Source organism: Camponotus vicinus, unplaced genomic scaffold (genome assembly GCF_025532165.1).
Source record: "Camponotus vicinus isolate PSW18456_S1 unplaced genomic scaffold, iyCamVici1.0 SCAF_6, whole genome shotgun sequence".
Lineage (NCBI taxonomy): Eukaryota > Metazoa > Arthropoda > Insecta > Hymenoptera > Formicidae > Camponotus > Camponotus vicinus.
In genome coordinates this window covers 11,303,023-11,330,912 of record NW_028141978.1, presented here as the reverse complement: position 1 = coordinate 11,330,912, position 27,890 = coordinate 11,303,023, and the positions used below count along the sequence as shown (strand labels likewise).

Genomic DNA, 27,890 nt, shown 5'->3' with positions numbered 1-27,890 from the left:
CGAGATATTCGACCGTGTCCAGACTTTTTTAACACCCAGTATATATATATAATAATAAGTAGAATTATTTTATAAATATAAAAGTGTGTTGACGTGAAAGTGGTGGCAATGCATTTTTTACTCATCTCATCACATCTGTCTCTCTCTCTCTCTCTCTCTCTCTCTCTCTCTCTCTCTCTCTCTCTCTCTCTCTCTCTCTCTCTCTCTCTCTATATATATATATATATATATATATATATATATATATATATATATATATATATATATATAAAATTATTATATATATATATATATATATAAAATTTCATCATTCTTTTTGAGTACATTAAGAATTATGATATTTTCCCTATTGCGTGTATTTGAAGTTTCCTTTTGCACAACTGCATATTCTGAATATATATACTTATCCGTCGATATATTAACAGAGACAGGTTTTGGAAGTTGATTCACTGATGTAGAAGGGAGGTATATTTGAACGAATTCGTGACATGTGTGTATGTGTACGCATATTTTCGTCCAACACATGAGAACGAAGATTTTTTTATCTTCCATGTGTTCTTCATGTATTCTATTCAGCCTTAAGTTCCTTCGCAGATTTTCTTCTACGATAAGCAGTCCTATAAAAGTCAGAGAAGAGCACGATAAAGATCAACGAGTGAAGTAGAAGTAGACCCGCCACCAGTTTCGGATAACCGCAGTCAAAAATGAAGGCCTGCGCGCTGTGCACGAATACCACGAAGAACTGTACCTGAAAATTAATGCAGATAGCGATATAGCTGGACACTATAAATCATGAACAACTTTGGTGAGTAAAGAAAAAGAATGTAATTAATAGCTAATAACGGAAACATAGAAGTGTGGGAATTTAAGCCTCGAATATACAAAACTTATAATTTGCAAAATAATTAACATAAATTTACGTCTTTTTTATATACTATCTTGTACTATCTTGTACGTATACTTGGTTTAATACTCTTGATTTCGTCATATTTTATAAGCCATATATATTATATCTTCTATACAAAGATCTTTTTCTCGAGCCTCTTGCACAGTCGTGTTGCGTATTGCGATTAGTTCGCTCAACACGATTGACTTCATCAAGCAATTCGAAGAAAATGCGCCAATATACATTATGTAGCAATAACTGCTCATAAATCCATTGCTTACCACATGTTCGTTCTTTTAACGATCGAGAGGCCGATTCGTGAATGAAACAACATCAGTAGTACGGGCAAAAACTTTTTAAAGTTTACCTACTGATGTTTCTCACAAATTGTTTTTGAGGACTTGTACAAAAAAAAGTCCATTCAATAGGGCGAATCGTCATACATAAATATCAGACACTGTTAACCGATTTATAGAAAGTACATATAGATGTATATGTGTGGCCGAGTTTTCGCGAGCCGATAGCTAAATTCACCGCGTGTTCATTTGGTAAAAACTTGCCATGCTTTATTATCGAGATATACTTTCGGTACCAATCTATTCTAATCCGCTCCTCTGCTTAAAGTATATAAAGCAATTGCGAACGAATGATTATATTTCACGAGCAAATGCTACTTCTAAGAAATTTATATTTTGAACATTTTAATAGTTTCATTAATTAAAAAAATATGTTAGAAGATGTTGTTAATTAAATTAAATCAAAGATATAGCCAGAAAATAAATATAATTAGGATATAATCAGAATTAGCTGGGAAAATTATTTTCATATCGTGCTAATTTGATATTTGCATTTGCATCTTATGAAGCGCGTGTAGGATTTTTTGAATTGTAACTTTTGTAAAGCTCTTTAATTTCTGCTCATATTTAAATGTCAAATGTCAAATGTCTCATTAGATTATTATCAATTCAAGAGAAAAGATCTCTTTGTTGTAATAATCTAATATTTAATTAGGAATAAAAATATGCGAGATCATTTAATTTCAACTGATATTGAAGTAGCTTATATCATTATAACATTTTCTATAATTTGTGTACATACTAATATATCGTGCAATATATAAATTAACATTTACAATTGATATATCGTACGTGTAGAATCTCTTAGATTAGAAAACTTGCTAAAACCTCTTCTTTCATTTTTACTTACTTAAATGTCAGACATCTTGCTATTAAATTTATTTGTTAAAAAGGTTGTGAAAATATTTTCTATTACTGTAATCTAATCTTTAATTCTTTATGAGATTGATTTTAAAATATTGCAAATGAAATTGCTCATTATTTATTAAATAATAATTAAATCATATGTATATGTTTCTATTATATCTTTCGAATTTCTTGTTATCATCGAATATTTTTCAATTACTATTTATTCGAACAATTACATACTTTTTCAAGTTCTCTATGTCGCAATAATTGATTTAGCAATTACCGTCCGTAAACACACCCGTGCTATTTATCTACCATTCGATTTAATTTCGTCATCGACGAAAATAAACTCTTTTTTATAAATGGTGGCTGGTTATATCCTTATCTATCCGTACGTTCTTTCGCGAGATGGAACTTCTCGGGGGTGGGGAAAAAGGCGAACAGAAGCGAATACACCTGTGCCTGTACCTGGCATGTAGCGGATCGATGGTCTTGCGAGATAAACCGGGATAAGTGAGTATTTAGGTGAGGCTTCATAGGTATGCAGCCGGTTCGCGGTAGCTTTCGCGACGCCGGTTGCAGCGGCGACGGCGACGACGTTGACAACGACGATGACGACGACAGTGACAACGACAACGCGGCGGTGATGATGATGATGGTGTCGCCGGGGTAGGGCAATGGTGGTGGTACAAGACAGTGTGCCACAGTACGACATATCGGAATGCCAAATTGTTGCGCCACCGCCAGCGTGGTTGGTCGGGTCCGGTGGCCGGCTTTAAAGCGAGGTCTAGTCAAGTCGAATTGCCCAACGTGCGCGCGTTGTACTTTTCACTTTCCCTCACCCCTACCTTTCATGTGCACATACGACGTATGAAATTTTGCCTAGGTAGAGACCGGGACCGACTAATCTCTAACGAGCACGAATGTATGGGCCGATGGCCCAGAATCCGCGAACGATCGCGAGTTCGTTCGAGCAACGTATTATATATCCGGTGAAAAAGGGGAAGGTGTCGCGCGTCTATACTTTGTCAAAAATTTGTCCTCTTTCCAGTAAAATCAATCTTAGATATCTCATATTTCTCGATTCGAAAAGATATCGTCGATGGGAACGATTTTGAACAATTTTGCCGTGATGTGCAAGAGCTTGAGAATATTAAAAGAATCTTCTTAAGTCGTGAATATATCTCTGTTAAATATGGGCAGAGAGAGAAAAAAAGGCAGAGATAGATACTTGAGAAAATATACTCTCTTAAATATGTTTTGAGAGTGTATCGGTACAGTAAAAAAATTTTAGCAGTGTTTAACTTGATTTAACGGATATGAATAAAAAAGGAATTATAATAATCTTAATAATCTTACTTCGTTTCTATGCGTTTACAATCAGAATCACTATTTTTTGTTTAAAAATACGTTACATTCATGAATATGCTATTATGCTATTTTCGTACAATTTATTTTAATTTTACGCAATAAACGTGTCTCGTTACAAGTTTATTGTATTTTGTAAATGCAAATTGTAAATGCAAATTCGAGTATAGTATTCATTACAATTTTTGCATAGATTTAATGTACGATTGATTTAAAATCGCCACGATTATTGTAACGGAAAACGCCGAATGTTGCGAGACCAGTTTTGGATCCTAAACCGCAACCAGTAAAGTGGCACGCAAAAAAAACGGGCAATGAAAAGTACGTTCTATCGTAGACTTTGGTTACTGGCGCGAAGCGAGGACAGTTTTAGACAGTTACTAAAATTTCCTATTTTTTCTCTTTCTCTTTGTTTAAAAAAAAACGTTACTTTTATTAAAATAATTATACATTTATTTCTTTTTATATTATTCCGGAATTAATACTCATTAATTTTTATTTAAGAAACTGTTGATTTTTTAACGTTCTTAGCGATGAAATAAAAAGGCAGGTATTGCATTGAGAAGCGGACTTACAAGAGGAAAGCAAATACGCTACGTGTCTTAACGGGCAATTAGCATATTTTGCGTGTTACCGATGCACACCCTTTAAACCTTTAAGGCAACGGGTCGGTAGTGCTTCTATCCATTCACTTTCAACGACGCGAATTATTATCGCGAAACTTGTGTTGAGCAAGAAGAAGGTATCACGAATCGGTTTGATTTACGCATTGAAAAAATCGCGTAATACCACCGTACAACAATCGCATTTGAAACATTGAATCGTGTGTGAATTTTTACTATATTATACTCGCCCAGAATTTCGCTCAGCATTCTTGTGTCTGTAAATCACCGGTAGGCATTGAATCGAATTATACATTGTAAATTATATATTGCATACACTGCGCTTGAAAGGGAGAGGAAAAATCTATCCCGGAGAACGCATAATAAGTTGATTCATTCATCGTGATAACAGTGACTGAGAGCTTTGAAGAAACTGTTTTTTAAACAAATAACGGTTTTTTTAAAACTTATTTATGAAATGTATAGTTTATGTATTAAACATAATCTATAATTCGGAAGTTTTTTTACTTCTATAATTTGATACTGCGTTTTTAATTATATAATTACAGATAAAAATTTTTGCATTGTTGTTAATTTTATGTTTTTAAATTCTATCTTAATATGCCATTTAAAAATATTACATGTATTTCGGCTTGATTTAATTTTAATTCCGTTCTTGAAATAACATAATGAACATTTACAAAAGAATGTGTAATTTAATTAGATTCGCTTACTTACCAGTTGTACTGTGGTCAAGTGCTTCTTCCACCATAAGTACTTTTGATATTCCGGGCCCATGGCTGCTAACATATAATACGCATACATGATCACATGTACTGCGTTATTAATAAGATTACCCAAAGTACCATGACCGCCCGCGATAAATTTCACACATATCCACGTCTCTAGAGGTGTGAGAGAATGATGATACAAATGCAGGAATGTCACCTGGCTGTCCTTCTTGCGTAATACGAAGAATATCTGAAATTTCAACGAGTAACGTTACGACATTTTTTGAGGTCGTAATTTCCTGTTATTCAGCTTAGGTCTAGATTCGCTGACCCACGTTTCAAATAGATTGAAAATAATTGATTGTAAAACTATGTAAAATTGAGTTTAGATATTTCGTCAAGGGATTGGAATGCTTTTCTTTAGACTACATTGTCATAAATTATTAAAATATATCTTCGGATTACATCATTTATATATACATATATTTCAAGTCATATTTTTCAACATGAAAAAATAAATAACAAAAAATTATTAATTATTTAATATAAAGTATATTTATAGTGGATGATATTTTTCACTGTTGTAATAATTTGGCAAATTAAGCTCTTATATCGTATATCTTTTCGAAAATATCTTAATAGTGGCAACACACGTCGTTGTTAAAATTGAGCAACGAACAATAAAAGAATCTGTTTTGCGATGATTCCTATGTTCGGTTGGGTTTCGTACGCATGCTGTTGAAAGACTAACAAGCACTTTCTCTCTCGCAAGGGTAGATAGGTAAGCTAACATCCACTTCGCGAATTGTTGGTTCCTTCGGTCAGAGTCTAACAAACGCTCAGCGATCGGCTGATTAAATCTTATCTGCTCCTTTTATCCGCCAGCATGATTGCATGCTCGACAAGTAATTCGGTGCTGCCCGCGCTGCTCGCTCGCGCTAATGGAAACGATTGCTTAAGGGTTATTGCATCGAGAGAAGGGATATACGAGCATATATGTACGTGATTATCCGATTTTCGTGAAATAAGCTAACCGTATACTTCGCCTCTTTCTTTACTCAGGATCTATATATCTTATGCATATACATATCTGTTGCAAGTACAGGGTTTACTAGACCGTGTGTGATGAAATAAAAAATAGGTAATAATTTTTTTTAATTGATAGCATAATTTGACAGAGAGAAAGAGAAAAAAAAAGAGAAAGAGAGAGAAATTTTGCAAAAATTAAATTTTGAAAGTGCAAATAGATAAGAGTCTTTTTCTTTTAATTTATACACTTATAATTTATAACTAATAATTATTAATTTATAATTTATAATTTAATATAATTTGGATTTATATAATTTTCTTGTTCATTAAAATGTCATTAAATGTTCATTAAAATAATGAAGTTTGTAAATTGTTTAAAAAATTGATCACGTGATGACATTTTCATTAAAAATAATGTGAATAACACAGTATATGAAGATATATCGAATATATAACGTGATATATCGAATATTTTTGTTTCTGTCCGAAGTGAATAAGTTCGAGTATGGAAATAGATCTCTAGTTTATGTCATAAAGATACATTTATATATAATTGCATTTTATTCATTTTTTATTTATTATAAAGAAGTACTATTTTGAGATATATACTAAAAATATTTTATTAATAGATATATTCTAAATCTAGAAAGTGCGTCTCGATACGATAATTTTGTTTCTTGTTTTAACGTTTTGAATGTTTAATGTGACAACATTTCAAAGGAAATTATCAAATGTTTATTATGACTTTTTGCGCGTGATTTTTATCATTTAAAAATCTACGTAATACTTTCTTCATATTGTATTTATTTTAATATATTATAACATTTTGTTTAATTGTACCTGATTATATATTGATTTTATTAATAATATATATCCATATATTTTTTTAAAATTTTGTTAGTTTGTTTTTAATTTTTTCTTAAAGTCCAAAGAAATTCTCTTTAAATTTGCTGATTTGACCTTTTAATTATTATCATTATTATATATGTCACGCGAATGTATGAAAGTGAGTCATACCGTGTCAGCGAATTCCGTAAATTTGCTGATGAAGTACCACCAACAGAGGTTTGCCATCCTCAGAGCGGATGGATTGTGGGAATAGTCAACCGGTTGACACTTGTAACTGTAGTCAAGTAACCATCCGGACATCAAATGCTATAAAAAAACAGAAAACATCTAATTAGATGTATATCAATTAGCTTCAATAAAACAATTTTGATTCTTTAGTGACCTCATAAGTCAGTTAAAGATAATTGATGTCTCAACTCATTCATTTCGATATTTATAAGAACTGTTTAACTTCAACATAAGTTGATGAAATATAATTTTGTATACGATCGGTTTGAGCAAACATTTGTTGTATTTCACCATATTGAATCGCGCAAAACAGAGTTGGTATAACTCTACTTTCTCTATAAATAATAAAATTAAATATGCCTTGCAGAATCAGTATAATTGAAAAATAATAATGTAATAAAATTTATTATTTTAGATTAAATAGATATATTTTATAAAAAATACTAAAAAAAATTCTTTATATTCTCTTCAGACAGATATATGTAATCGCTATCTTTAATTGCTAATTGCGTTCTGAGTAAATATAGCATTATTATTTCATTGGTTTGGTGGTCTAGATTCAGTTATAAATGTTTATTATGAAGATTGCACGTTATATTTCATTATTAGCTTTCATATAGCAAGTGACTAAGCATAAAACAGATTCAGGAGAAACTATGTGTTTTAAGGCCGACATGTTCCGTTTCGCATATGTTTGCATATTTTATCTGCATAACATTTGCATAATAAATCTATTTTTTTCTCCTATATAAATTCATTTTTTCTCCTACTGATATACATCTTTCTTATAACAACTTTTTCATTTAGTTTATTATATTTTGTTATTTTAAATAGTTTAAGCAATATGCGTGAGAAAATTTTACGAAATTTTTGACGAGAAAAAAAATTTTTTTTAAATATTTTTATTTTTAGAAAGTATATACATACATAAAATTTATAATTTATATATTTATATAAAATACATTTTATTTTTTTTAAAACTGTTTATGTAAGCCTCATTAATCTTGACAATGATGGCTCACGTGTATTATTTTATTTAGTAAATAATATAAAAAGAATAGTTGTTAAAAGATTATAAGTGTTGAATGAACTAAAATTTGCATAGCTGAACGAATAGAAATATCTTGAAAAGTTATTCCATCTCGTACATAAAAAGCTATCCCGATTGACTCTCTAACAGAAACGGCAGTTACTGCGGTTACTTGCTTCTGCAAAATAAACTTTCGCGTAGTTGCAACCGGTTATTATCCATTCTATTGCGCATGAAAAATCGTTTCTTGTTGTTTGACCTTCCACACGAAATTTTACTTTGTATTTTTGATCGTGCACCGTAGGAGAAGTGAACGAGGTTTAGCACTTTATGGAAAGTCGAAAACAGGATGTCGCGTTGCTAACGAAATGCGTACGAGTGCATAAACCGATTAAGCAACATTGTAGTCGCTATGAAATACTATACTTCTTTATGCATATTTCCTGTCACCTTTGAGATCGTTATATAGATGATACGAAAAGAGAGAACATTTTTAAATATTGTAATATTAATATGTGTATGCCTATATTTTGCATTTACTACAAATACAATAGTTAAATAAAATATTAAGTACAATTTTAAGAAAAAGTATTTAGTGCTGTCGACTTAAAAATTTATATATACACGAAATTTTGTGAATATTTATATATTTTAAGTCTTTTAAGGATTGCAATAAAAATGCATGCAATTAATAATGCATGTAGAATTGCATTGTATCAATATGTGAAATTCACGAAAATATTAAAAAGATAAGGGCCATATTTCTATTATATTTGCAGCAGAAATCTGTTAAATAAAATATGTTAGCTAAAAATATGATAATAAAAATGATATAACTACAAAATATAAATTAGTTCGCGATTAATATCTTTCCATTTGAGAGATAAAAACGATTAATAAATGGGGAAGGACAAGTTGCGAAATTAATATTTTAATTACATTATTACAAAGCGGATGCTTCGTATTTTAGTAACTTTGTTCAGAACAAGGTTGCTAAATAAAAATATTTGCCACGCCTAGTTATGCGGTAATCAGTAGGTCAAGGTTATTATCAAAGAAGCAGAAATGTAATCTCTGTTTCTAAAATTGTAAATTCTTTATCGAGCAAGTTAAGTTTTTTTAATGCGCTATATAACCAATTAATGATAGCTTACGACAAAATGAAATTTTTCAAAATTTATAAGAAATATAATTTCTTATTTCTATGTTTACATTATTGGAAATTTCAAAATGTTGAAATTATTATAGTTACACATAATAGTTACATTTTTTAAATATATTTCTCGAATCCGAAATGTGCGAATTGGAAATGATATTGATTAGAGAGACTGTATATCCGTATTAAAAATTTTTATTAGAAATTTAAAATTTTCTTAATTAATTGAAATTTACAACTTTTGATTTAAAATTTTAGTTATTATTAGGATTTTTACTGAAGCTTCGCTTTGAGATTATAATAAGCTTATACTGCTGTCTGTTCGAATTCAAATTAAATATGTAAACTCTCGAGGAATGAATGGAACTCAGTTAAAAAAATGTTTAATAATTTAAATTTATGATGAGTTTAATAATTCTTAAATACTCATTTGTTCTTATTGATTTCCGCATACTTTAAAAATTGATTTTAAAAGATTACATCATTTCTTACAATAAGTCCATTTTTATGGAAATATTAATATTGATAACATCAAGAAAATGAATGTATAATTTTTCATATTTATAATTATTACCGCTTTTGATTGCTTGATATCTATGACTGTTAATCTAGAAAATCTATAATTTATGTGCTTTAAAAATCATTTTATTAAACTATATTAAATATTATTAATTATTAACTATATTATAACTATACTATAACTATATTAAATATTATTATGAAAGAAAATAAAACTTACGATTAAAATCAATTAAGATAATTAAATCTAATTCAAAATAATTGAAAAATTGATTAAAATATAAATCTTCTCATATAATTTGTTTTTTAATTTATTGTTTTTAAAACATGGTAGAATCAAAGAGCTAAATTTTATTTTTTATTTTTTTAATCTTGCTTTTCATTTCTTATTCATTTTCGCTTAGTGAAAATTAATTGAGAATATTGTACAAAATTTATATTCCTGTCTCTGGTCATTTGACTCGTTTCATTTTCTTGAATTCACGTTCTTTCTGATCTGGTCACCACATTATTTTTTAGCGAATTTTGATTTCAGCGTACAGTGATTTATGTGAGCGTCACAACGCGATAATAGTGATATAAGTCGCTTATTTATTTATCGTACGTAGTACGATACATAAATACTGTACAACATATCTAATTAAGATCGAATGACGTTTAATTACAATACGTAATTATAATACGTATCTTATGGGAATTATCGCATTTGGTTTGTCGCGTGATCGCATAGACTTTTCGCGCAGCATAATTGAAGTTCTAGGTCGAACTTTCTTCCTCGATCTCTCTCTTTCTCTCTTTGTCAATGATTACGCGAACTATTCATCATCTCCTTTCACCGTCATACTTTGTTAACCGTAGCAATCTTGCGAATTCGTATACTGTTCGCTTCGATTCTTCATCGTCATCTCCGCGACTAGCGATCCAATCCTTTTCGATCTCGCGAATACGTACTATACCGATGACATACTTATATCGCGACCTATATAACGAGGCAGAAGTTGCTTGACCGGCTTCGATTGCCGACCGAGTCTTTAGATCCTGACGGATCGTTAGCGTTCGTGAACTTTGTGCGTCGTGTATGTGTTTTCTTGTATAGCAAGAATCTAATGATGGCTATAAGAAGACGTGAATGTCAAGGGTGACTTGGACAAGGTCATATCGAGCTCTCTCTTTCTCTCTCTTTTTTAGTCACTCACATACACATGCACGTACTCTCTCCTTTTCTTCTTATCTTTTTCTCATTCTCTTCCTCGTTTTTGTATTCCTCGTGAGCATGTTTTCCCGCCTAAGGGTAGTGTGATCACAAATTACACGATTTCTAGCTCGTGTGCCTCTTTGTCGAGATATCTACTTTCATGATTCTCTCAATAATCATTTTGTGTTTACCTAATAACTTAATTGTATCTTCTTCAACATTTTTTTTTTTTTACATACAATACATATATTTTGCTTTATATATTTATTTAAAAATTTTCAATTTTTTAAAGCGTCTAAAATAAAAAATATCTTTGTTAGTCTCTTAATGGTATCTATTTTCGATTTTTAACCATTTGCAAGATATTTAATTTTTCATGTAAAATATATAGATTTTGAATCATATAAGATACTTTAAAAATTTTATCAGGTTTATTAATATTATAGATTTTTTTTAGATGAGGCTAAATATGTCATTTTTTGAATTTATTTAATTTATTATACATTTATTATTATTTAAAAATAATACATATATATGTTGATTTTATATTGATAAGGAATCATAAATTTATTTTATTTTCTTAAAAAGATAAAATTAATGTTATCATATCCTCGATTAATCATAATAGAAAAAGTTATAAAAAATTCAAAAATATTACCTCGTACATCATTCCTAGTGAGAAGACGACTTGAAATGCGTTGTACGCTACTAGGACATTTCTGAGTTTGTACGGCTTTCTGTTGGCCATCATACGCGGGCCGAATATGACAACGCCATATATATAAAGGAGTACAATGAGAACTGTTGGTACAGGCGAGTCCATCAGTGGCCAGTCACCAACACGAGGATCCGAGATTGTCGCGAGAATTTCCGTGTATTGATCTAAGGCCATCTTAACCAAGCCCTGGGCGCCTACGAAAGTTCTGTTTGAGTCCGTCATCTCGAGAATGAGCTCCGGCTCCCTTTCCGCTACTAACTCCGCTGCCGCCGATGCCATTTCTAGAAAAAAGATTATAAAAACTGATATTGTTAAAAATAAACTTCATTTAATTAAATTTAAAAATTTAAAAATTTCACATTACTCATCAAATCATAATTTTTAAACATAATCAGAAATTTTATAAAAATTATTATGTTAAATAATTTCAGAATATTTTGATCTATAATACATAGAGTAAATAATATGTGCAATATATGCAAAACGCTGATTTATCAGATTGAGTGACGAGGGAAAAATATTTTAATTTGTGGATGATACAGATGTAAACGCGCGAGAAATATATATTTTTTCCGAATATTATTAAGACATATGTGCTAAAATCATAAATATTTTTTACAAAGAATGTGAAAGAACAATAAACCATTTCTTTAATGATAGAAGGATTAATAAAGTTTTGTAAAATTTCAATCCTCTGCATATCATTAATAAATACTTGGCTTGATTCGATTCATTGACGGATATTTGTATTTGCGTAGGTTGCGCTTAGTTGCGCTCTGAGCTACAATCAGATTCATTTGAATTGATTATTTAAATCAGGTTTCGATATTTGCAATTTTTATTGGGTAAGGTATTCAATTTTGTTAGGTCATCTACAGTTAATATCTCTGATCGAGCAAATCGTACACTTTATAAATTATTAATAAAATTGAATAAATTGATTAAATTTTATCATATGTGTGTTTTAGTTTAAGGGGCTATTCTACTGTGACGGCTCAAAAAATAAGCTATTTTTAATAATTTTTTTTTTGAAAACTTGCATGTATCGGTACAAACTTTTTTTTCGCTTAAAGGTACACTCTTAGAGAATAGAAACAATTTTTTTTGTTGCATATAAATGTATATTTATTTAACAATTTATAATCGTGTAAAGGCATGAAAAAAAAAGTATGTTGCTGGCGTTGATGATTTGCGCTCTCCAGGTGATCTGAAACAAAAAATTCAAAAAGGTTCTTAATCTGTATGAGTGTCGCTATCGCCCGAACTAGAATTATTAAAAAATATTAATTTTAACTTATACTTTTGCCCAAATTATGACGAAAAAAAACGTGTTTTTCGAACACTTTTGCAAAAAACGACGCCATTTTGTTATTTTGCAATATAAAATAATAATTCTAGTTCGGGCGATAGCGACACTCATACAGATTAAGAACCTTTTTGAATTTTTTGTTTCAGATCACCTGGAGAGCGCAAATCATCAACGCCAGCAACATACTTTTTTTTTCATGCCTTTACACGATTATAAATTGTTAAATAAATATACATTTATATGCAACAAAAAAAATTGTTTTCTATTCTCTAAGAGTGTACCTTTAAGCGAAAAAAAAGTTTGTACCGATACATGCAACAGTTTTCAAAAAAAAAATTATTAAAAATAGCTTATTTTTTGAGCCGTCACAGTAGAATAGTCCCTTAAATTAAAATTATTAATATTCTAATAAATTTTAATTTTATTTAAGAAAATTAATATTCATCTATTTTTTTTTTTGCGAATATGTATTATGCATATGTATATGCATTATGCATAGGAAAAAAAAGACATATTCGCTATTTATAATTTGTGACGTTGCCGTTCCGACGCGCGTCCATCCGCCCCGGGAATCTTGACGAGGCGCGAGCCGAGCGGCCGCGCCAGAAAAAGATTGCGAGAGCCGTATCGAAATCTCCGGAGAGACGAGCCCTTGTTATATTTCGCGTTATTAATTAATTTTTTTTTGTATTATTTTGTACGTCGGGCAACCCGCCGGAAAGCAACCGGAAGAGGCGGAAGAAGAATCCTTTTTGCGACAACCGGTACGACATTTACGACCTCCGATTTGAGAGCGGAGGTAGCGCCCGAGGATCAGGACAGCACAGAGTCGCGGGTGGAATTCTCCCCCGCGAAAAGAGGATGAACAGCGGAAAACCAAACAGCTGTCAAGGACCGGAATCGCAGGGCCCGGTCGGCGCTACCCTCCGAGGATGGAGGACGAACAATCGGCATAAAAGAAGACCGCCGATAGCAGGATTATCGAAATTATGATTTTCGAATTGTCGGGGCCGTAACGGCTCCCGATACGACGTTGTTGCGGGACGCATTAATATCTCGCGTGTCGCGGCGCTATTGGCCGCGAATCCGCGCATCCCTGCGCGCAGGATTGACGCCGTTATTCACCCTTGATCGCGAGATCCAGGCAGACACTGGTGCGGGCGCTCGTTGAAAACAGTCGCTTCATATAGTCGGTTCTTCGTTGTCGTTTTGTGTGTCGCAGCCGAAATCAGGGCGAGAGGACGAGCCGAGGATCATCCCCTGGCCACGGGAGAAAGTATCGGTGAGGTTGCCTATCGCATAATTGTAAGCCTCTTTTCGAACATATTGTTGTCGACTAAAAGAGCGAGTGAAAGAATAATGTAAAAAGATCTGTAAAATTGAGTCGTCGATGAGATCGTCGAAATTTCCGTTACGTTTTTGAAACGCCGTTCGGCCTCGCAAAGTCCGGCCATAAAACGGGCCAGGAGAACTACAAATATCAGCGCTTTCTTAGAGTCTCGATTTCGTGTTGTTATTCTTATCACCACTATCGAGGAATTATCTGTTATACATTCCGTTATTTAAAATTTTCGAAGTTATGTTAACTGCAGTTATATTTCGTTAATTCAGATTTGCTAATTTATGTTATTATTATTTCTTTCTTGAATTCATTATTTCTTTTACTTTATATTCTTTTTTTTATATTTCTTTTCTTGAATAAATTTGTTATATTTTCTTTTATATTAAGCTCGCATAATTTATTTGAGTGTTCGTTTTTCGTGAGTGTTAAATTCCGTTGTGCCTGTCGATTTTCGTAATTCCCAAAAGCCTCGCATAAAATAATTCAATATCCTTTTCAACAGACCCTGCCCCTCTACCGTTAGGCGAGCTAATCGGCCCGTGGCGAAATAGGCTAGCATTTTTCGCGTTATTCTGGCATTTAGCGAAACTGATACGTGAAAGACCGTATCTGGCGCCCAACTTCGAGATATCGAAACGGCCTCCGCTTCGCCGCGCAGGAGCACCCTCCATCCCGGCTCCCTCGGTCGCGAGTACCTCTTCCCTCTCTCTCTTTTTGACGACGTTTCCGTTCCCCAAATTTCTCTCTACCATCCGAGAAAAATCTTGATAAATTGAAAAACACGTCGCAGCATATACATTTATTGTGGATCATGGACTGACTGAATTGCATTCTCTCAAACGATGCAATTTCGCAATCGAGATTCGCGAATAACTCTTTCCGCTCACGTTGATGCGCAATTATACATATAATTCTAACCATCGATCGAAGCGAATCTAGCCTGTATGAATGCAATAGCTTGGGGAATTCGTCGAGGACATCATTAAGAATTCTCGCGTTATCGCGAAGTCATCATGCCACGCTTTCGCTGTGACTTTATGTACGGATGTCAACCGGTCTCCTTTCCTTCCCTCCCTCTTTAGTTTTTATCGTCTCCATTAATCACCTCGTATTTTTTTCTTTGTCTTGTTTTGCACACGAATAAATCACTGCATCTTTGTCCCTATGAGCGAGCGCAATGATGTCGCAGAGGATTGCGAATACAAATAGTATATGTATACAATAATGAATATTTAGTTCGTTAGAAATATAGAAATAATTAATTTACATTAAAAATATAGGTGTATTGTGTGTGTGTGTATATACAGGGCGATCCTGAAAAACGATCCGTCTATAAAATGACATATTCCTGACACCATTCTAAGACAATTTTTCCTTTACCAAAATTTGATTTGAAGCGTAGTTTTTGAATTATGAGCAAAAATAGTTAGTAAATCACGCGTCGGGTACAGAAGGCAGGCAGGAGCGGCGCGGCGTGCCGCGAGCGCGGGCGCAGTTGACCGCCCGACGGGTGATTATCACCGCATGAGTCGCTAACTATTTTATCTTATAACATAAAATTATGCTTTAAATAAAATTTTGGTAAAGAAGAAAATGTCTTAGAATTACGTCAGAAATACGTGTTGCTTAAAATAACGTTATTTTAATAATGAAAAGTTGTTCCGGATCGCCGGCCGTCCGACGTTGCAATCAGCTGATTGCTACACGCGATGTGTGTATGGCGGAGTGTGTGCGTAAGAGAGAGAGAGAAAGAGAGAGAAAGAGGGAGAGAGGGAGGGTAGGAGGGACAGACATTCATACACACGCACGCACTTATTTATTATAAATAATTAATTTTTTAAGTATGTCATTATACGTTTCATGTTTTCTACCGCATTCGCAATGCGAAGGTTTTAGCCGATCGTTCGTCTTATCTCGCGTCAATCATGCGCCACGCGCGGAGACTGCGCGACCACAAGAGTTATGTTGCCAGAAACGCGACACGCGACATCTAACAAACGACTTGCGCGTGGCGCGTGATTGACGCGAGATAAGACGAACGATCGGCTAAAACCTTCGCATTGCGAATGCGGTAGAAAACATGAAACGTATAATGACATACTTAAAAAATTAATTATTTATAATAAATAAGTGCGTGCGTGTGTATGAATGTCTGTCCCTCCTACCCTCCCTCTCTCCCTCTTTCTCTCTCTTTCTCTCTCTCTCTTACGCACACACTCCGCCATACACACATCGCGTGTAGCAATCAGCTGATTGCAACGTCGGACGGCCGGCGATCCGGAACAACTTTTCATTATTAAAATAACGTTATTTTAAGCAACACGTATTTCTGACGTAATTCTAAGACATTTTCTTCTTTACCAAAATTTTATTTAAAGCATAATTTTATGTTATAAGATAAAATAGTTAGCGACTCATGCGGTGATAATCACCCGTCGGGCGGTCAACTGCGCCCGCGCTCGCGGCACGCCGCGCCGCTCCTGCCTGCCTTCTGTACCCGACGCGTGATTTACTAACTATTTTTGCTCATAATTCAAAAACTACGCTTCAAATCAAATTTTGGTAAAGGAAAAATTGTCTTAGAATGGTGTCAGGAATATGTCATTTTATAGACGGATCGTTTTTCAGGATCGCCCTGTATATACACAATACACTTCCATTATTATTATGCACAACATGATTATCCCGCAATTACGCGAAAAACTTATCGGAAAAGATCAAATATTCATAAACGATTATATAAACACGATTATATATGTATATATAAAAAAATATGAAGAAAGATGTAGAGATAATTTTCAGAAAAACTCAATAATTTATTTTTTTTATATTATTGATTTTTTTATCTTCTTATATTGCAGATTCACGTGTGACATGTAATTATAAAATATGTACATTAGATGAATATTTAGTTCGTTAGAAATATAGAAATAATTAATTTACATTAAAAATATAGGTGTATTGTGTGTGTGTGTATATATATACACAATACACTTCCATTATTATTATGCACAACATGATTATCCCGCAATTACGCGAAAAACTTATCGGAAAAGATCAAATATTCATAAACGATTATATAAACACGATTATATATGTATATATAAAAAAATATGAAGAAAGATGTAGAAATAATTTTCAGAAAAACTCAATAATTTATTCTTTTTATATTATTGATTTTTTTATCTTCTTATATTGCAGATTCACGTGTGACATGTAATTATAAAATATGTACATTAGATGAATATTTAGTTCGTTAGAAATATAGAAATAATTAATTTACATTAAAAATATAGGTGTATTGTGTATATATATACACAATAATGTATATGCGGGATAATCATGTTGTGCATAATAAGAGGATTGTGCGTCGCATGTTCAGCACTCTGTCTCTGTCATGTCACGTAATGCACTTTTCGAGATTTAGAGCTTGTTGTTATTATTGTCGTAAATGTTGCCGATGAACAGCACTAATTCACGAATAACACTTTCTCACTATTCATCGCGAAAAAAGTCTATATCTTACCGTGCATCAATACCGTTTTACCGTATGGTCATTAGATTGCATTCCCGTAGACCTGACGATTCGTATTAGATTATTATACATGAGTCGTGCGAATTTTCGCGCATGACAACCAATTTGTATAACGCGACAAAGAAGACAGTCTGTTCTCGTAAGAGATCGTAATCGCCTAAATCATTTTCGCAGTCGATTTTCACTTCCGCGCTCGATTTAGGGAACTCCATGTAATCACCTTTCGGAGACTCTCGTTGATTTTTTTTCCACTGTCATGTCGGGTGACATCGACTAATCGAATGGAATGGAATCGCGAGAATAGCCGCGACTGCGTCTTCGCGATTCGTAACAGTCGATTGCTTATGATTTCCGTATTTATGATGTAACTCGGGCACTTTCGGCGGACATGCGAGTTAAGTATTACAATTTTTTGAAGACACAGTTTAGAGAAAATTTCACGAGAGAGAAAAGATCGTAACTACGATATTCTCACAATTTGATTACTCATGGTTTCCGTAATCGTGATGCAACTGCAATATGCATTGAATCCTTTGAAAATCGTTCTCGTGTACATGTAAGAAATTTATTGTACATATTCTAAAATTATCGATTTATTATTTAAAATTTGTTTAAAAAACCAAGTTCCAGAAAATATACATCTGATAAATTAAAACGATACTTTCCCGAACTTTTGTGTTATCTTCAATTATGTATCATATGCGGCTCATTGTTTAAAAAAGAATAATTCCTTGGAATAAATCGCTTGCGATTAACATTAAATTATTATTAAATTATATCAGGGATTTCAAATAACAAGTGATTAGAGAAACGATTATTTCAAGGATTGAGCCACACAATCATCCAATCATACGATATCCAATTATACGAACAGGGAATACATTGTCTATTGTAACATCTTTATTGCATTTATCCATACGCGTGGTTATCGAAATACGCTTATAAATTCCGCTTATAAAATGGACACGGGGGATGAGCAAGTGGCAAGTAGACCAGAAAAATAAACGAGCCGCGATTCGATCATCACCTCAGTGGCCTGTGCGGTGTTCTAAGGCTAGCGGAGAGTTTTTGCGTTTACGTAATTGAAATTGCAGTTCCCGGACTGCGAGAACTGGAGTAACGGCTATACGCGACTGAAGGTTGCTCAATGTCGTTACGTGGCCCTTCACCTTTTTCTACGCCTTATAATGGTCAGTTTTTACCATCGGTTTTTACCTTTTACGTAGCGCGCGCGCGTACATATACACGTACATGATGTGGGCGTCAAAACGGAAAGACCGGTCATTTGCGCTCTCGAGCAACCTTCGTTATATTCCGCAACGAATGAACCTCCGATTTCGCGTAACCGGATGCCCGGTTATTTAAACACGATCATGTCATGTCGACGATGTCAATATTGTTTATGATTAGGATTACGCAAAAACACATTGCACTGTTTACCGAGAGAATCTGGGTTAACGATCTAAGTTTCTACAAATATTTCTACGTTGTTTAAGTGAAAGTATTATACACGTGGATTTTTCGTTAAATTTTAGAATAAAAATTTATTGAATTTTTATTCATTTTTTTTATTTTATTTTCGTTGCGCTTTTATATCAGATAAGAATTCGCAAATACGTTCAATATTTTTTAATCTTTAGAGTAAGAAAAATTAGTAATTTGTTTATATCAATTATATTATGCGTTATTGAGAACGAAAAATCTGTTTTCAGTCATGAAAATAGATATTTTTCTCTTACGAGAGATAAAATTTTAAAAGAAAGGAAGAAAATCATATCTCTTAAATATATTTATATATATGGGAGGAAACGAGATGTCTTTGTGTGTGTGTATGTGTGTATGTATATACAGGGTATCCCAGACCACCCGTACATCTTAACATTTGAAGTTCATTATTTCATCACAATTACTTTCAAGGTCAATTTTAAGATTGACAGAGGCACTTTCAGAAAAAACGTTTGATACAAAAGTTTCTTATTTTTTCACGTACAATTCGAATCTGTAATAAAAAGTACCATGTTCCCCTAAAAAATTCAACTTCCGATCCAGATGGCGTATTTCCGGTCGGAATCAAAAGTTGAAAATATCACCATTTGATAGAGCGTACCCGATTTACTTAAAAATTGTTCGCGATTTTTGATAAAAGCCATTTATTTTCATTTTAAAAGGGGTGTATGGGTGGTCTGGGACCCTGTATATATATTTATATATAATTTAAAATATATATCTTTGGATCATATATCCTTTAACACCTATCATTTTACTTTAACCGATATCACTATAATATGTTAAACGTTAAATTTATCTGTCGGGGAGAGCGGTGGATCGTTAATCCGGCAAGGTTAATAGTAGCACGTTTTATATGAAGAATCCTGATTCACATCTTATCTCTCGGTACATCGTTCAGACGCCGCGATCCGTAGAGTAAAACGGTACTCGTTACATAGAGAAAGTCTCGCGCGACCGCGAAAATACGAAGAGGATGAAATCGGCGAGCAGAGGGAGATGGAGAAAGAGAGAAATGCCGTATAGCCAGTGTCAGCGAGTTCTCTCTCAATGAGAGAGGATTCCGATGATGTGATGGCAACATCCGTGCCGCGGGATGGCTCTTTGAGTTTAGTGGGTAAGTGGGTCGTCCCGACCGTTTAATTGCCGATCGGCCTCTGCCCGGATCGGCCGTGTAACGTGAGACATTTGCCATGCAGGAAGAGGTGACTCTTCTTCCTTTTATTCTCTTCTTCCTCGATCTCTTCTTCTTCCGCTCCACGCTTCGCACTTTCTCGAACGCGACTACTCTCTTCCCTTTCGCGCGCACTTCTTGTTACTTTCTGATCTCGTGCTACTAATTATCGCCAATCAAAACTTTAACGCGTCTATCAATCACTTTTGCTCAGCACTGTCGAGATTGTTTTGATCTTTCCGTGACATTTTGCCTAAAGAGAATAGAGAGTATTCATCCTAATTTTTCTAATTTAATTTGTCATTATTTTGCAAAAATTTTTTATATATTTTCAATTCATGTGCTTAAACTGTTGGAAGTAAAGCTAAAAAACTATTATTTGTTTAGCAAATTCTAACGATATTTATGCATATGTTGAGCATGATGTTCTAATTTTACGAAAGATTTGCAGTGCACTTCTCTTTCTTGTCTCGCTTTCTCGACCGATTAAAAATTTTGCTATGTCAGCTTTCTGTGTATAATAATCGTTTAGCAATATTTTTGACGAGAGTTAATCGATTAAGTGGAACTTACTTAACGACATTGATTTATGCAAGAAGAATGCAATTGGTTCGATTGCGACTAGGAAATTAAGAAATTGCGGTTAAGAAATTCCGGTTATATTGACCGGATTACAATTGTGTCAAGAAAGTTATACGTTACATTCGTAAATGAGAAGAATGAAGTAGCATTCACATTAATATAAGTGCAACAAAATATAGACAACAATTCCATCTTCCGCCGAGTGTTTTGTGAACTGATTTTATTATTTCTCTATTATTTCTCTTTTATTTCTTAATATTATTTTTGCGTGCTTGACAAATATGTATCATCAATTGTATCTATAAAATTGTATCTATTTCTTAAGTTTCTCTCATCTTATGTATTTCGAACAAGATAAATGTAATTAATTAAGTATTAATTATCTTCTAAAGATTCGAGATATTATAGCTTCAATCGTTTGTTACACTTATTCGAGTTAATTAATTATCGTGAAACAAAGAAATAGAGCGCAATACTTTGTGTATATATATTACAGATTTTTATGTTGATTTTTAGGTTTTCTCCTTCGCTCATTCTTGTGAAATTTCTTTTTAACAATATATACTCGTTGCTATTTGTTCTCGATGTTCTCTTCCTGCATTATTTCTGCCCGCAGCTCGGAAATATATGTCCTATATCTCAGAACGGGTTCTCTCTGTCGATTTATTCATTATACGTCATCGTGCAATTTTTTGTATATGAAAAAAACCGGGTATTATTCGCTAATTTCTCTGTGCTACTAGTTTGTTCTTGCGCGATCGAAATCTATCGACTTTTAAGAACGGTTTTCACCGCTCTTAAATGAGAATAACAACGTCATTACTTAGAAATGTCTAAGTAAAAGCGTAGATTTATTATTACATTATCAATTAAATGATGATATAGTACGGATTAGGAAATAGTTGAAATGTACGAAATTAATAAAATTTTAATACGATATAATAAAATTATAATACATTTAATTTCAAACATTGTTAGAGTCGAATTAGATCAAATTAATTCAAGATTATACACGCAAATGTCAAAGATTAGAATAATGACGGGAATAAATCGAAATAATGATGAGATATAAATGTGCTGCTATTTCTTCTATTCTGATATAATTAATAATTTTTTAAATCAATAAAAAATTACGTACATTCTCCTGTTTAGATTATTTTTCCCTCAGTTTTCTTAAGTTTCAACATTTCTATAAAACCACAAAATCTGATCGATTGCAGTCTTGTTTTTCTTTTACAAATATTGCAGATTTTGATTGTGATAGTCGATTTGAAATAATTTAAAGCATTTCGCGCGTTTCTTTCATTTATAATTGAAATTTATTGCTTAATGTGATGGTTTTGTTTAGCTGCTTGATAAAGAATGAGGTATAATAAGTATAACAATTACATCGTGAAACTTTATCTCATCATCATTTTCGTAGTCCTTTCCTTTTTGTCAGCTATTCATCTAGGGTTAGGGCTTTTAGGTGAGTTAATTATGAGACGCGTCACAGTTTTCAATTCGCATTCTAACATTTTATTTCGATTTCCCTTCCAGCCAGCGAATTATTATTATATGGATTTCATTAAAATCTCAAGTTCTAAATACATTTCTTATTCAAACTAGATTAGACACTAATATAAATCGAGATTGTCAACTAATATGCTAAGCGCATAAATTAGAAGATAGTAGTTGAAAGAGAGATGAAAATGTCGTTATCATTAACAACTTGAAAGTAATTGCCGCAATTCTCAAGTGTTTCAATGTCCTCGATTTGTATAAAAGCAATGATACGTTAACACTCTTTCGAAATTCTGCAATCTCCGTTGGAGAGATCTTAGCCTTGACTAGCGCAAAATATCTTCAGAGTTTTACAGAGACACATATTGTGTCATATGAAATCGTGCGTTAATCTTTAGTGTAAATATGAGATTTATTTCTTTCTTCGCTTCAACATCTTTTGCATGCGATGATCATTCATCTCGGCAGAGAGAACGAAGCTTATATTATTATTTAATCAAAGGACTTTATCGTTCATCTTTATTCGTCTAAAATTTAATGATGTAATAAAAATTTCAGGGATACTATTAAAATTAATGAACTTGAAAAATGCTTACATAAATTAGCTTAAAAAATTTTTTATTGATTTCTTTGTATATTAAAATTAATTTTTTAAAAGTTTTTGTCATAATATTTTATTTAAAAAATATTTATTTGATTTATATACATATAATATTATCTCTAAAGAAACAAACTAATTTATTAAGAAATTGCATATTATTAGATATATAAACATAGATATAAATATATTATTAGATATAATTCAGTTATAAAAATTGTACACTGAAAAAAAATTTCCATAAATTTCCATAAAAAAAAGAAAAAAGATACTTTTTAAATCGGCCCAAGTTTTTACAAAACAAATTGGCATTTATGACGTTTTCGATTGGTAAAACGCATATTTATATTTTATGATCCATCCAAGATTAGAAGATTTTGCGCTTCAAATGTATTCATTTAGAATGTAAAAAACATTAGAATTCGTTAATAATCGTTTTTTTTTTATGTTTATACTCAATTCATGCTGTACTATTATAAGACAATTCTTATCTTTATAATAAGAAAAAAAATCTTATTTTTTTTATATGTTTAGATGTTACTATAGTCTATGAATATTTCGAAAAAGATGTGGGAAATGATCATAATCATAGTTATTTAATTACGCATTTGAAAATAATAATTTCAGATAATTAGTTTATTTTTTTTGTTATTTTGATCTTGTTCACCTTATTCGCTTCATGAAAGATAGTTATTAATGATACTATAATAATGACTAATTCTCCTTTACTAGAATATCATTATTGTTCATTTATATTCAGCAAAGGCATAATATAATTATTCAATTAGTAAGTATCAATTAAATGATTTGTGTGTGTATGTGTGATTTGTACACTTAATTTACCATATTCTGTATTATATATTTAATATTATTTATGGATATTTTGTATACTTGTATGAATATTTGTATGAATTACATAAAAATTAATTAATATATTTCTTGCTGCTCATTTTATGGATCTAATTAGATTTGAATACTACAAATTGTGTAATAAGTCAAGAGTTTCGTTAAAAAATTCGAGAATTTTTTGCATTACGTGCAACTTATAAATATTTTATTTGATGTCGCTTCAAAAGGGCAGATTTCGTTTTCCTCGGATACGCGAAATCGCTATTAAGAAACTGGCTCGAAAACGGTCCAGCGACCTTGTGCCGAATATTACGACGTGTTTCGAGACGGTTGTGTAATGTTACGCATTTCACGTGCCTGGACATACATACGTGGGGATTACATTATAACAAGTAGTTGATCATACAAAGCGAACGCACGTTCGTGTACACAGACTAGCGAGAAAATCTTTGCGAGACGAGCTAAATTTTTACAGAGCTCGAGAAAGGATCTTTTTTTCTATCATCTGTCGAAACAATATATATGCAGCTTTTATAGTAGGACCAAACTTGAGTTAAGACAACTGCGACATTTCTAACGTATATATTTTTCATCTTAATTATGAAAGGTGCGGCGCTATTTTGAAGAATGTACATTTACGTATTCAAATATTAAACAGACTAATAAATTGCGATCATTTATTTAATGAAATCTTGTTCTTTCTTTCTCTCTCTCTCAATATTCTTGTAGCATCTCTTTAAAATAAATTTCTTCAGAAAAGCGTACATTTCTTAAACATTTGTGTGTGTGTGTATATATATATTTATTGAAAATTAATAAACATATATTTAATGATATATTTTAAGAGAATATTAACTTTAAATTTAACTTTAAAGAGATTTAACAAATGTCTATATTTTATTTGTTGCTATTAATATATACGCGCATATTTATTTATATTTTCTTATGTAATTTGTTTGTTAAGAATTTTATTTACACATTATGTACAGAATTATATACACATTTTTTATATACACACATTTTTTTGTCCAGAAATATGCATATTATGCAAAAAAATGGTTTTCGCAAGATGCGACCAAATTTGACCCATTTTTTGATAGATATTTTATTAAAATATTATGGCAGAGAGAGAGAGAGAGGGGGGGGGGGGAGGGAGAGAGAGAGAGAGAAAGTTAATGTCAAAAATGATGAATGTGACATTTTTTCGAAGAACTTACTATGATGTGAGAATATACATGTGACACGGTTAAATTGTGCAGTTGCGCCGAAGAAAATTTACTTGTTCTACTTTATCAATACGAACAGAATACGATTTAGATAGCGAAGCAATAATTATTTTTGCAATAGTTTATGCGTTAATAAAATAATTGTAATCTTGCATTTTTAATTTTTTGTGTATATTTTCACAAAAATTTCCTGGAATTTTTTGGCAGAAATCTTTGTCATCTCATATTAAAGTAATTGTTTCTATTTTTTCGAAGCTCATTTTAAAATCGATCGAAATTAACAAAACGTGATATCGATCAGTATCCGGGAAAAAACCTTAATGTGCGAAATATATATTCTGACGGGTAAAATATATTAGTGAGATGATATTGTCAATATTTAAATGTAGCTTTTGAATATTAACAAGCCTGGCATATAAAATATAAACGACTTAATTGATCCGTTATTGCATCATCGGTATTATTACAGTGCATAAAATTATTTTATTCGATTTTTCGTGTATTTTTTCTGTATTAAGTCTTTAATTAGTTGATTAGTGGAACAGACATAGTAGGATGAATCCTTTATACGACATTAGCGTATTGCTCTATTATTTGATTTGTGGCCAGGTCATGCGTGCGATTTTGGATGTTAGGATGCATATATGTGTTAACAATGTATGATATAATATTTTCACTATTTGAGCAAAATATGTAAGATAATGGGAAAAAATTTTGCCGGCACAGAATTTGTCTTTCTAATCCGATATTGATAGTCTCGTATCATTATTTTGTCAAATTTTCTTCATCTTCTCTAATTTTCTAATGCGCAGCATACCTCAAAAGAATTTAAATGATGCACTCGAGGATACTCGTTAGAGATGCGGATTTTCGCAGTGTAATTTTTTTTCGCACGCGTACGTGCATCGATCCGTTTAAGGAATCGACCCGATTTCTCGCGGCGGAAATTTGTTTCGGACTGTTCGCTCGCTCGCGTTCCACTCTCCACGGGATTTCCCAAAAACCGCTTACCTTCTGCTCACGATCCGCCGGATTCGATTGTCGATCAGAAACTGGCCGGGCACTTCGCACTTCACCACTCCTGCTCTCTTGGCTACTTCGAAGTTACCCGAAGTTACCAATCTCTACGATGATTCAACGGTGCTGCATCAAACCGAGCGACGCATCAAACGGATCATCGGAGACTCGCTCGTTCGACTTTCGCGCACTTCCCTCGAACCTGGTAGACGCGTCGTCGACCGATGCTATGAACACTAGTGATGGATACCGATCGCGAGGGGATCCCCTTCCGACGAGCAAGGGTCGCGGAGGCTCGGAGGGAGGCTGTCGTCACTCCGAGCACTGATCGCTCACGCGACTTTCCTTTTTCTCGCGGGGTCAAAAAACAAAACACCTGTATGCGTGCAAGTAGCTACATATACTCCCACGATCGCATACGCGCGATCAGTGCTGAGTCGCGCGGCGCACAATGATTAGTCCTAAGAAAGGTCGTGAGGTCGCGCACCAAATCGAAACGCGTGTACGCGCGTGTACAGTGCGGATGTGCGTGCGCTTATGGATCTAACAGTCGATGCTGCGGGAATAGTCCGCGGCACGGTAAGTCCCCGGTTTAAGTATTGGCTAACCCAAGTGGGGTTTAAGCGCGCGTGAAAGCGCAAGGAGGGGCTGCACGATCGGGACTCTACCAGGTGATCGTCTGCAAAGTCCGCGCCGCGCTCAGTCAAGGTCGTTTTTCAGGCGGCTGTCTGGAGGAGAAGAAAGGTGTCTCTTCTCGATGATGTCTCCGTATCACGGGCGTGACACCCTTCGGTCAAGGTCACATACCGTTCGAAACACGCGCCTCCGCTGAGAACCGACGACATCGAGGCCGATTCGAGAAACGGACTGGTATTCCCCAAAATCTCGTCATTCATACTAGTTTTTTTTTCGAAACGATCTTTTATATTTTCTTTTCTCGTAGATACGGTTTCTGGATATGCGATCGCTCTTATGGATTTCAATAGGATGAAAATGAATAAGATGTACATTTGATTAATTTCATTTTTTTTTGAAAAATTGATGTTACAGTAAAAATAGTTTGCGCCTATATAGTTAATTCTACTTATCTATTATAAAAAGAATATTGAAGTAGTCGCAATTTTTCTAACGTAATTATATTTTTCATTATTCTTATATATTTATTAATATAATACAAAATATGTTAAGATTAATAAGAAGTAAAAAGATATGGTATTTTTTGTATTATATTTGAAATCGTCAAAATATCAAAGTGCCAATAGTTTTAAATCTATAAGTTAATGAAGATAATAAGTTTTTCTTAATTAAATTTCGAAAACGAAGAGATTTCAATAAATGTGAAATAAATTCGATTCTAATAAAATTTTTATTTAATTGCTAAAGGTATTGAAATAAAAATATTATTAAAATTATTATTTCCTAGATATCATTGAAATAATTTCGATATTGACAAATACAATGAAAAATTACGATTTTATTTTTGCAATGCATAACTAACATTTTCATTAGGAAGAGATATATCATCTTGAAAAGAAACGTAAAGAATGTTGTATATTTTCTGCTAATTCTAGGATATTTTACACTTTGCAACAATTATGTATGTATTTATAGCTAATAATCTACACGCGATTAATGTATGTACAAACATATCTTAGTAGACTTGTAAAAGCAAATTATCATAAAAAAATAAAATAAAAGAATAAACAATATCTCATACTTAAAATATTTAATTT

At 32.7% G+C, this 27,890-nt stretch overlaps 2 protein-coding genes across 5 annotated transcripts in view; one reads left to right on the top strand and one right to left on the bottom strand.

The window, feature by feature from the left end:
• Positions 1–27,890, top strand: part of Sit (stuck in traffic) — a 64,239-nt gene that overhangs the window by 3,420 nt on the left and 32,929 nt on the right. The window contains exon 2 of one of the 4 annotated variants that reach the window (XM_083103078.1): positions 595–805. The gene's annotated coding sequence lies outside the window, so the exon portion shown is untranslated. Of the gene's footprint in view, positions 1–341; positions 806–13,999; positions 14,108–27,890 lie in introns of those variants that run through there. The other 3 variants (XM_083103076.1, XM_083103077.1, XM_083103079.1) reach the window with 3 other exon arrangements.
• On the bottom strand, positions 276–26,741 carry LOC145973572 (very long chain fatty acid elongase AAEL008004). The gene is made up of 5 exons (XM_083103080.1): positions 26,152–26,741; positions 11,457–11,797; positions 6,839–6,976; positions 4,800–5,042; positions 276–748 (listed from the first exon to the last, which is right to left on the bottom strand). The coding sequence occupies exons 2-5, from the start codon at positions 11,793–11,795 to the stop codon at positions 569–571; spliced, it is 900 nt and encodes a 299-aa protein (XP_082959206.1). The 5' UTR covers positions 11,796–11,797; positions 26,152–26,741; the 3' UTR covers positions 276–568.